Genomic DNA, 12,314 nt, shown 5'->3' on the forward strand with positions numbered 1-12,314 from the left:
CTTCCCAGAGGGCTGAACTGATGCCAAAGGCTGAGGCTGGCCAGAGGGCCACTGTGGGTGAGTGTCAGGCTGTTCAGAGGCGGTTGGAGAGGAGCTCTTGGAGGCTGAAGGAGTGGGGGAACTGAATGAGAAATGGGGGCCTGGAGGCCCCCTATTTATAGGGCTGGAAGGGCTGAGCCAACCAGCCCAAGATGGCCGACTTTTCAGTCGGTTTTCCTGGCTGGTTGGCTGGTCCCTTGGCCCCATATATGGCAGCCTAGGGAGGGGTAGAGGGTAGCCTATAAAGGCAGCCCTTCCCCAGAGGGGAGCCCAAAAGGGCTCGTATCCTAGGCTGGACCTAAACCTAACTCCAAACCTAAGACAGAAACACTACCCCACTGTTCTCTAGTGGGTACTAGTGAACAAGGACTGATTTGTCTAACTTGACCTAAGGCTGAGAGACTGACTTACGTAGCTTGTGCTTGATTGTCCCTGGACAAGGGCTCACAAAGGGGTCACAGCATACGACAAAATCTCCTATTAGGGAACTATTACGCACTAGTCGATGTAGCCAGCGTGTCACTTTGCACCCAAGTGCAGGGGTGCATGTGACGTGCAAGCTGCCGATTGAAATGGCACAAGCATTGACAACCTGCTTCAAAACATAGTCTTCCAACATTCGAGTATCAAGAGAAGTTGTTCAACTTTCAAGGTCTGAACCTTGCAGGTCAAGACATAGATTCATGCACATGCATCAAATCTGACATCTGCTCATCACAATTCGTGACTTGCACATCTTGGAGTTTTGTTGGCAATTTAGAAAGCTTGACTCCACCATATTTATTGTTCTAAGTGTTGGGGTATACATCTAGAATATCCTGTTTCTTCCACTGCTTCTCCAAGAAGTGTGCGGTGAAGGGTGCCCTGTACTCAGCCTCACAGCTAGATGTGGCAACTGTTGGTTGCTTCTTGCTGAGCCAAGAGATACATGAACTGCCAAGCAAAAAACAATTGCCATTATGTGACACTCTGGTGTCAAAACAACCTGCCCAGTCACTATCCGTGTAAGCATGCATGGTAAGTGAACCCTGATCACCATAGAAGAGGACTAAATCTTGAGTGCCTTTGAGATATCTGAAGACTCTCTTCACTGCCTGCCAATGCTATGAACTGGGCATGTGCATGAACCTGCTAAGCTGGGATACTGCATACTGTAAGTCAGGTCTGGTGTATCCAACAGCCTGTTGGTAAAGAGTGATATCACATGGTGGGCTCCCATCATGAGCTGAAAATTTGAAGCTAGGGTCCACTGGAGTAGAGATTGGGTTGCAATCCTCAAACTGAAAACGATCAAGGAGCTGTCCAATATACTTGGACTGTGACATCATGATACCCCCCTCAACATGAGCAAACTGAATGCCCAAATAATAGTGTAGTTGTCCCATGTCTGACATTTCAAAAGATTGCTGCAAATCAGCCTTGATAGCTGCAATATGCTGAGTATCGGGGCCCGTGATCAACATGTCATCCACATATAAGATCAGCACTAAAAAATCAGATCCACTTCCATGGACATAAAGAGTGGGCTCTGTGGGGCTATTATGAAAACCAAGGGATAGTAAGTGTGCATGAATTTTGGCATACCATGCCTTGGGTGCCTGCTTCAAACCATAAAGGGCTTTTCTAAGCCGGCATACCTATTTTCAAAACCAACAACCTCAAAGCCAGGAGGTTGTGTCACATAAACTTCTTCCTGCAGATCCCCATGAAGAAAGGCAGCCTTGATGTCAAGCTGGTGCACTTGCCAATGGTGATGAGCTGCAATGGCAATGACACATCTAATAGTAGTAATCCTGGAAGTGGGAGCAAAGGTCTTCTCAAAGTCAATGCCTTGTTGTTGGGCATACCCTTTTGCAACAAGACGGGCTTTGTGTCGATCTATGCTGCCATCAGATTTCCTTTTTAATTTGTAGACCCACCGGGTACCAATGGCATGCTTGCCGGGAGGGAGATCTACTAATTCCCATGTGTCATTTTTGGCAATGCATTGTAACTCAGCTCTCATTGCATCCGTCCACTCTTTGCTGTCAAAAGCATCTTTATGGCACAAAGGCTCTTCATTGCAAGCTGTAGCAAGGAGTGCAAACTCAAGAAAGTGACCATGCACCTGTCTATTCCCTGATCTTGTCCGGGCAGCAAGAGGTTGATCTTGTTTGCTGTCCCTCAATGTGTCAAGAAGCCATCTGGGAACTTGCCTTTGCTGTCTATTGACAGCTTTCTTCAATCACTGCATAATGAATAGTGGGATCATTTTGTGCTGGAAGAGAAACCTGCAAATCAGCATGGGGTATTGGCTGATCATTGCTTGTTGGAGGGCCTACAGGAGGCTCATGTTCCTGGTCAAAGTCTCCTTCTGAGGGAAGCAGAGGTAACCAAGAGTCAAAGGCATCAAACATGTCAATTTCTGGCTTAGCTTTGCAGTCCACAAGAGGAGAAGCCGAATGTTCAGCAAAGATGACATCTCTACTGACAATAATCTTCCCAGTATTTGGTTGGTATAACCGATACCCTCTGCTCTCTTGGATGTAACCAATAAATATGCATTTGATTGCCTTGTCATCAAGCTTATGTCTCAGCTGAGATGGTACATGAACATATGCAAGAGACCCAAAAACTCTCATGTGTGAAAGTGAAGGCTTCCTGCCTTTCCATGCTTCATAAGGTGTAACAGTCCTCAATGCCCTTGTGGGTGATCTATTCAGCACATAGTTGGCACACATCACTGCATCAAGCCAAAATTTATTGGGCAAGGACTTGGCCTTAAGCATGCATTTGGCCATCTCCATAGTGGACCTGTTCTTCCTTTCAGGAACAGGATTATGCTGAGGAGTGTAAGGAGTAGTGCATGAGTGAACAATGCCCCATGAATACAAAAATGCATCAAACTCCATTGACATGTACTCTCCCCCCCATCTGTGTTGAGGGTGACAAGCTTGCATCCTGATTCATTCTCAACCATATTCAGCCACCTTTGAAAGCATGAGAACACTTTAGATTTGGCTTTTAAAGCATATACCCAGCAATATCTTGTGAAGTTATCAATGAGAGTCATGAAATTTTTGTACGCCTCAATGGCATTTGTCCTCATTGGGCCACAGACATCACTGTGCGCTAGCTGCAATTTCCTTTGTGAGAGTTTTGGACAATACTTTTGAAAAGGAAACCGATGCATCTTACCCAAAAGACAACCCTCACATACATGTTTGGAAACTGTGTGAGTTTGAGGTACATCATTTGCCATGTCCTGTGAATGTAACTTGGCAAGAGATCTATAATTGAGATGACCCATTCTCTCATGCCAAAGATGAGTTTCAGCAAGCTGTGAATCTGAAATAGCAAATGCTTCAATAGAAAGTGCAGCTGAGTGATCATCAAGGTGATAAAGTCCCTTTTTAAAAGTGCCAGTGAGAACTATGGCATTGTCATCACGAAGATCATATACTAGGCATCTGTATCCATCAAAAATCACTCTGAAACCTGAAGTGGCAATTGCTGAAATTGAAATCAAGTTGACTTCAATTCCGCGCACAAAAAGAACATTAGTCAGAGTGATAGGATGGCTTGAAATGGATGTGAGCTGCACATCTCCAATTCCTTTTACAGCATAGGAGGCATTATTAGCACATGTGACAGTCCCCCCTCGAGGTGCATTAGCTAAGGAATGAAACAACTGTTTGCAAGATGTGACGTGCTTGGAAGCACCACTATCAAAATACCAAGACTGAGCATCATTAGCAATAAAGAATGCATCAACTTGGGAGGGATCAAAGGAGCAATGGACAGCCCATGCCCAATCATCCTGGAGAGCATGTGCATGTGAGGCATCTGCTGGCTCGTGGGATTCAATTGCATGTGAGGCATTAACTGTCAATCCTGCTTTCTTTTTCTCCGAAGCAATGCGCTTCCTGCATTCTGAAATTTCATGCCCGGGCTTGCGACAATAGTTGCACCTTTTCTTCTTTGACTTATCTGCTGTATTTTTAGATGCATGGATGAATTGCCACTGTTAGGCGCATATTTAGGCTTGCCCATAGGCTTGGAAGCCTTGCCTTTTCCTATCTGCTGTGAAGCAAATGCATGATCAGGAATAATAGCTTGTCTATTAGCACGACTTTGCTCTTCCTACAGAAGCAAAGTGACTAGCTGATCAAAAGAGTAGTGGTCTGGATTACCCATGGCCACTAATCGAAGGGTTGTAGCAACCCTTGATATGTGTCTGGCAGTCCATTCAATGTGGTACTGACAAGCTGAGAATTTGGCACCACCTCATCAATGTTGGCAAGTTGTTCCATGAGGTCCTTGACCTTTGTCAGGTATGCATCCATAGAGTCACCTTCATTCATACTGACTTCCTGCAATTGCCTTCTTAAATATGCAACACGTGTCTCATTGCGAATTTGATAAAGAGAAGCCAATTTGTCCCAAGCATCCTTTGCTGTCCTGCAAGACCGGATGTGTGGAATAATGATTCTCTTGCATGATAAAGCAATATAGGAATGTGCATTTGCATCTCTTACATCCCATCTTGTTTGTTCTTGAGTTGGAGGAGCATCAGCAGGGGTGCTAGAGGATAAAGCATCAGGAGGAGTACCCTCTGCAGAGGGACCAGCAGTAGGGGCAGCCACTGTAGCATTGGCTGGCCTCAAATCAACCCCAGAAACAATATTCCAAAAATGCCTTGCAACAAGAATATGTTTCATAAGATAAGACCACATCGGATAGTTGGTGCCATCCAACTTATCATCTTCACGAAGAATGCCAAATAGATCATGATTGTTGCCAGCCATTGCAAATGGGATACCCTGAAAAGAAAAGACTCAAAAACACAAAAGCCTCAAGGCTATCATTGCAAAGAGGTGGCTGTCCAAAAAATGACAGCAAATGTCTGCAAGTGAATGTCCTACAAATTTCTAGCCCAAATCAAAGGGCAAATGCAAATTTGACCCAAATGTGACTGTGTCAGGCAATGTTCACTGCAAAAGACAGCAAATCTGGCAAAAGCCCCAAATTTAACGAGGGCAAAGAGGCAAAAAAAAAGGGCAAATACAGAAAAGCCCCAAATTTTGCTGAGATTTTTTGCAAATGTGGCTTAATGTCTTGCATTCTGACCCAATGTCCTGCAAATGTGACTCAATGTCCTGCAATCTGACCCAATGTCCTGCAATCTAAACAAGAAATTGCAGACCAAATCCCAAAGCTCCAATGTCTTGCAAGAAATTGCAACCAAAGGAAGTGAAAAGAACTGAAAGCCCCAAATTGCCAATGTCCTGCAAAAGCCCCAAAACTGCAAATGTCTGTAGATGACTGTAGTGAGACCCAAAAAGGGTTATAGCAAGCAGGAACCAAGAACCTAGTTCATAGCCAATGCCAAAACAGGTACGGAACCTGTAGGTAGATTCGCACGTGCGAAATTGTACGGAACACGCGGAGCAAGTACAAGCTGCACGGTCAGCTGTTCTGCAGGTACATGTGCACGGAAAGCAGGTACAAGGTGTTGACGGCTGATCTGCAGGTATACCTGTACGGAAGATCGTACGGAGAGCATGTATCTTGTACGGAATATGTATGGTGCAGGTCACTTGTACGGAATCTGTACATCGCATGTCACCTGTACGGAATGTGTACGGCACAGGTACCTTGAACAGGGAAGTTCCTACGCAGGTACTGTAGGTACGGTGTAGGTACCTTTGTATGATGCACATACCGTTGTACGGTGCACGTGCTGTTGTACAGAGCAGGTGTGACGGGCAGAGCAGCTTGTACGTACCACTGTAGGTACTGAGCAAGTGCGACGGGCATAGCAGCTTGTACGTTGTTTGAACGGGCATCCGTACAGTCGTACGGATTGTATGGATGGGCATGCAAATCGAGTTGGGAGCAGGGAGCAATGCAGGTCCGAGGGCGAGGGAGCAGGTCCCAATAGCTCTGATACCACTGTAGGTACGGTGAGTGTGTGAGCAAGTACAAGAGTCGAGGTTTATAGGCCGTCACGTCAACTAGACTTAAGAAAATGAAAATACAAGGTACATAAGGATAGACCCTAGTACTAAGTGTCCTAGGTGTCACATAGGACTAAATGTCCTATGTGGCATAAAAGGCACTAAAACACTAAAGTGCCTATAACTATGCCTACAAGGCACATACCAGGGCCCATAGGGCATCACTACGACCGGGAGAAGATGGCCTACATCAATGACTAATGAACAAATCTAATGCCATCATGGCTTGGGCAATTGTCTTTCGGCAAGGTAAGGAGTGATGTCTACAGCTCCTATGTCACCAAAGGGACATCCAACTAAGCCCTCATCTTTGATCTCTATTATGACCAGACTCGATCTCTTCTCCAATTGGATGCATAGATATTGACCACCTCAATCTAAGAGCTCCCCAAGAATACTATGATCCATTAAGACCTTGCGAATATCAAGACATTATGTGCAATAAATGGGAAGAATGAAGCTGAAACTGAACTGCAAAGTCTATCTTGTGGTCCAAGAGCATTAGACCAAAAAGTATGCCTTCGCAGGAGTTTCTCTGCCAGGCACTCTGCCTGTCAATAAGCTTGTGTTCTTGGAGAAGAAGGATGTTGATGAGTCTATGAGTGACTAAGGAGTGTAATGAGTCCCTGATAACTGCCTCTTATGATAGGTGGGGATAATTGCCTCCTATGACAGGTGGGGATCGCACCCAATCCCTAGCTATTTCAATTGACAACCCTCATTGAAGGAGGGAGGGATTGGTGGAAAGTCCTACCCAGCCTAATAGTTGAGATATTACCCCATATGAGTGAATAAGGAGGGGGCCTTGCCTAGTGGAGATAGATAGGTCAATATGAAAAGGCCTACTGACCCCAAAGTGAAGGTCAACTAGTTAGTTGCATCACAATCAATGAAATCTATGCAATCACGGTGTGCAAGCTGGAGGATCTAAAACATCATCATTGCTCAAATCCTTGTTTGGGGCTTGGTGTCATCTTCGGGCTATCCAAAGGCACAGGCAGCAGCTGCAATACTGGATGGAGCAAAGGTTTGTCAAGCCGAACATGATGATCCCCGATAAGAATGTTGTAGTCAATAGCCGTATATGATCCTACCCTCGTCCTAAAAATCATCGATGATATCATCGTGGCCTGCATCTCTGTGTTCCTCAAAAAAAAAAACCCCTCACCTTCTACAAGTGCTACAAAGTGGTTCGGAGAAGCGTGAATGAGAGGAGTGGAGGTGTGGGGTGCCAAAAAGGAGCCATGGCATATACGGTCTAGCACCGCACTCCAAACTTGAGATTGGCGCTCAAGAGGGTAGAAGGGGAAGTGTAGAACCCATTGCAAGGTTGCCTTGGATGTCTCTTGGTACGGCTGGTATATTGGGGCAAAGGCAATCTTGTGGAAGATGTTGGCAAAGGAGGCATTGGTTCATGTTACCAGTGATCTCCATCTTCTGGCTGTAAGGATGCCCATCCGATGTTTAAAGCAAGAGATGATCATCCAAGATGTTCTAGTTCTTGGTCAAGACTCAATTTCTCGATACACCATCTCCCTTTGAAGCGACTAATTAGTAGCTAGGGAATCTCAAGGACTTGCCCAAATGCCAGGTCTACATGGTTGACTACTTATGCATGGTCACTTGTAGTGGTTGGAATTCGAGCTTTTTTTCAGCACATGAGCATTGATACGGTTATTTGTCGATCCATCATCAAATAAGATTTACATTATGTGGGTCAAATCGGATGTACTAACTCACAACACATTCTCTACCATCCACATGGAATATCTCCAACATGCTTCTTACTTGAAACTTTAAATAATGTGGCTTAATGGTGGCTTACCCTTTAGGGCAATCAGAAGCCATATTATTGGGTTGGATGTAACAAAGTCCATCCTTTTATGTTTGAAACTTTCTGGATCCTTGACCTTTGACAACGTCATGATTGAGGAGTGAGTAGTTTCTTGAAAATTCGTGCAATATGAAGATATGATAATGTGGTCATAGACCATCACAAAACTATAATATCTTCTTGAAGATATGATTGTGTCATCGTATATCTTCACAAAACCTATGTAGTCTTGTTGGATGTCCTCTTGATTCATGAACACTTCAATTGATAATCTTTTGGCAGCCCAAGTATAAATGTATTTAGCTGTTTTGCCTTAAATTCTTAGACGTCTTATTGTGGTCTTTTGTGGTCATTGGCATATTGTGAAGCTTAAGGTAGTTTTTAGAAGTGTTGACCAAGTCAAAAGATTTCGTGAAGACCTTTCTCAATGTCAGCCCTATTTGTGGGCTTTGGAGTTTGGTTTTGTCACCAAGTTCAAAACTTTACCTTGCAATTGTAACTGCACCTATGATAGACACTAGTCCTCTAGAAACTGAAGCATACCAAAGTAGTTATGCCACTTGGGAATCATGCATTGACATACTCCTCTTGCGCTTACTCATCCCCTTGGGTATGACTCTGGCTGAGACATTGGTAATGTTGTGGTCTGAGTCGGCAATTGCGTTTGCAAGCAACGATCTACCTCCTTACTTTAAACCACTCATAGTATGAGCCTGAGCAGCACAGCTAAGTGTGAATTGAAAGCATAGGTTTGTGATACTAGACTCTGCCTTTTTGGTATGTGGCTTTTTGATATATATTTTTGAAGTTTATGCATTGCAGCTCGGCCATCCTTTTACCGATATATTGCCATCCTTTTTATCTTCAACCTCTTATCGGCGTTTGGGATTACCCTCATTGGCCTTGGAGCAGACTTTGGATACTGGTATGTTCTTAACCTTTGCATTTTGATCTCCATATCATATTTCATTGTGCTTTCAGTGCTTATTTTGCAAGGAAACTTGTATATTCTTCCAGGCTATACACTTGGATTGACATTGTGCATTCTATTGATTTGATTCAAATGGAATTTTTTTGTCAAACATGGGAATGCTTCACGTGGATTTTGTTAGTTTTATACTGTGCATTTGACATACTGATGCTGTATACCATCTGACTAGTTGTTAATTGAATACTTGCAGCATGCATGGCCTATCATCATTTTTCTACACCGGCTTCTATCCGCCAATTCTGTACATTACATTCCTTGTGGACTACTTCCTTGTAAGTTTCAGTTATTGATTTTAAGTCCACAACCTCACATTGATCTTCACCTCCAAAACAAGATAGATTTCTGTATGTTAAGTAGGGGTAATTTCATGTAAGATGACAATTTGGTATATGATTTGTACTTTTTCCCTTCGTATGTTTGTCAGGTTTGCGTAGATTTCAATGTGAGAAAGCAATCGCTTCTACACAATGAGAAATAACATCACATAACGTCCATGGAAGGCAGAGAGAATATATAATCACATCTGTCTATATATAGAGAGAGAAAGAGACAGCAGAGTGACGATATGTATATATTACTGTAGCTCTTCTAAGGCCTGCGCTTCTCTAAGTTTGGTGCTCTCGTGATGCCTATCACTTTCCTGGCTCATGTCTTCACGATGACCCTCATTATCCTACTAGCTTAAGCTCAGATCTGTGCTATAGTCTGAATCTGTTAATGCTGCTGTAAGTACTGGTCTCTGCTCTGCCCTAAGCTGGAGAGTGCAGCCTTGAATAACATAAGAGTTTGAAAGATTCCTGAATCTTTCAAACACTTGAATAACATGAGGGTTTGAAAGATTCCCGAATCTCTTGGGTAAACCCTGTGCTTACTAAGCTTTGAAGTCTCAACCCAAACAAACAAAAATTTTGAGAGCAAAACGGAAGAAATAAAGCAGGAAATAAGAAAAGAAAAGAGTTCCAGACTCACAAACACCATAAGAGAGAAGTTCTGCAAAAGGAAAGAACAACATGATTATTCGTTAGTGTATGATGCAGCATGGATTAAGGCTAGAAGAAGCTTGGATATGTACAAGCCAAAAATCTCTTTGGAGTCTTTTTTAAAAATGTGAGTCCAGCAACATGAAGGCAAGTTATAGACTTCATGATGTAGGCAAGAGAAATATCATGCTAGACAACCTTTCGTGGAGCTTCCTAGGGAGATGTGTTGCCTTCTAAGCTTGAAATTATTCCAGTACTGTTGTCTCTATGTTGTGGGATGAGGTGATGCAGCCCCCTTTGGGTATGACAATGCTTAGGATGGAAGTACCTTGGCATCTTGTGAGCATCCCAAAGCTAACCATTTGTTGGAGATGGATGCAAAGGAGGCCTGCATGTATGCGAATTGACTTCCCAAAAACAATTCACGTTTGCGTCAAGGTCAATGTTGGCCCAAAGATGATGCATGCATGTCAGAGCTGTGGCTGTTTTGTCTAGAATGTTGGTGACCTGTTCTGATCTCTACATTTCAAAATCAGCATTCTTAACATTATGTGGCACAAGGTTCCGCAGAGTTGAGTGGAATTCTTCCACTCTACCATGTTCCCCCATTTCCATACGATGGCGGCATTATCAATTGTAACGACGTACTAACATCCACATCTAAGAGAGCTGGCTTTGCTTTGTTTCCTGCATCTGGAGGCATCCGTAGTATGCAAAGGTGTGGGATAGTCCATGGATAGCACAAGGTTCCACAGAGTTGAGTGGATATAACCTCACCTTTCACCATACAACCATTGCATTATCAATTGCTACTTTAAATATAGTACTATCCTCCACATCTAAGAGAGCTGACTTCACCTTTATTTCCTGCATCTTGAGGGCATCTATAGCATGCAAAAATATGGGATAATCCATGGATATACTAAAAGATTTAAGCTTGCAGATGAGCTTTATTCATGAGCTGAGTTCTGAGTCAAAGGTGACATTTTTATGTTTGGACAACTGGAAATATGACTTTTGGCAGGCTGCTAATTTGGTGGATTCCACATTTTGTGTGGGCTGCATTCAGGGCTTATCACATATGACTGAGATATTCTGTCTATCATCAATCTGTCCTCGCTGTGGGTTTTGGAAAGAGAATTTTTTCGTTTACATTTCCCTATGAATAAGCACTTCCTATATGGATTTTGTTTTTGTTGACACCACATAGGTGGTTTTCACAAAACAAGAGCTGCCTTGTTATAAACCTAACATAATACCTCTGTATTGCTGAATTGGCTGATTTCGAGTAGGCCCAAAACTTCAAAAAGATTGTGATAACGTTAAATTGATTGAAGAGTTTGTAGGGTTCCCACAGGTTACTGGCCATGAAATCCAGTATTGTATGGTAGAAAGAGGACAAATAACTTAAGATCTAACTTGTGATTACTATCTCTTGTTTTTGCACTGTGCAGGAGGAAGACTTGTATCTGGATGATCTCTATTACTCAGAGATGAAGGATGCAGGCTATTTCGACAGTTGGGATTGACCTTTGATGCTACATTGTACTGAGTAATGTATATATAGAAGCTCTGCATTAAGGACGAACACACCATTGTTGGTGTTTATACAGCTTACAACATCACATGAAATGTAGTTCACATATTACCTCACTCCAACAAAGTTGGAGGTGTTCTGCAGCAAGTTTTGAAGCCATGAACCAAAGGATATGCATTTGGGCTCTTGTATGTTTAATAATGAAATGGTTTTAAATGACTCATTTCAATTCAGGGATGTGAAGACTTGTATATTCCAAAGTTCGATTGTTGTTTTGCACAATTAAAAGGAGAAAATGATTTGGTCCTGTTGTGGTTCCGGCTGTGTCGAAGGTGTCTGTTGGTCTGCAAATCTAACTTTGGAATTGTAATAATGAAAAGGGTTTTAAATTACTCAATTCAGGGATGCAAAGGCTTGGATATTCCAAAGTTTGATGTTGTTTTGCACAATCAAAAGCAGAGAACAATTTCACCCTGTTGTGGTTCAAAGTTGTCAAATGTGTCTGTTGACCTGCAAAAGGAGCACTGCTACCATGACCATGTTTGCTTTTGTCAGCATAGGATTTAAATAATGTATACACGGCAACAGACATGAGTCATGATACCCTGTCATAAGAGCATTGCAGAAACCATGTGTTTGTAATGTACTGACCGTTTCTTGGCAAAGCAAACAGCTGTAAATGACGACCAAGGTTTCATCTTACTTACTCTATAGGTTAAGTACTACTGTATAATTTAGCAGACTAGTTTATTAACCAACCAAAGCTCCTTAAATAAGTATCTGATTGTCACGTTAGCTATGTACCTTTTAGTCTATAGTTTTGGATGGATGTGTAAGCCACGACCGAGGTGCTAAGCCAGCCTTAGTACACGGAGTCGGACTCGATCAGGGAGTTGCAACGTTGGGGGCTCCCGATCCATTGAAGCCCTTTGAG

At 43.0% G+C, this 12,314-nt stretch overlaps 1 protein-coding gene across 1 annotated transcript in view; it reads left to right on the forward strand.

Annotated features, from left to right (window-relative positions):
- Window positions 1–11,758, forward strand: part of LOC147890643 (protein CANDIDATE G PROTEIN-COUPLED RECEPTOR 2-like) — a 71,364-nt gene extending 59,606 nt beyond the window's left edge. Inside the window, exons 4-6 of the mRNA XM_087390834.1 lie at window positions 8,695–8,797; window positions 9,054–9,135; window positions 11,298–11,758. Of these exons, the coding sequence (XP_087246960.1) occupies window positions 8,695–8,797; window positions 9,054–9,135; window positions 11,298–11,372 (260 nt within the window). The 3' untranslated portion in view covers window positions 11,373–11,758. The remainder of the gene's footprint in view (window positions 1–8,694; window positions 8,798–9,053; window positions 9,136–11,297) is intronic.
- The last annotated feature ends 556 nt before the right edge of the window (window positions 11,759–12,314 follow it).

The sequence above is a fragment of the Dipteris shenzhenensis genome, chromosome 19 (genome assembly GCF_047967505.1).
Source record: "Dipteris shenzhenensis isolate YYH24624 ecotype China chromosome 19, Dip_SZ_1.0, whole genome shotgun sequence".
Classification (NCBI taxonomy): domain Eukaryota; kingdom Viridiplantae; phylum Streptophyta; class Polypodiopsida; order Gleicheniales; family Dipteridaceae; genus Dipteris; species Dipteris shenzhenensis.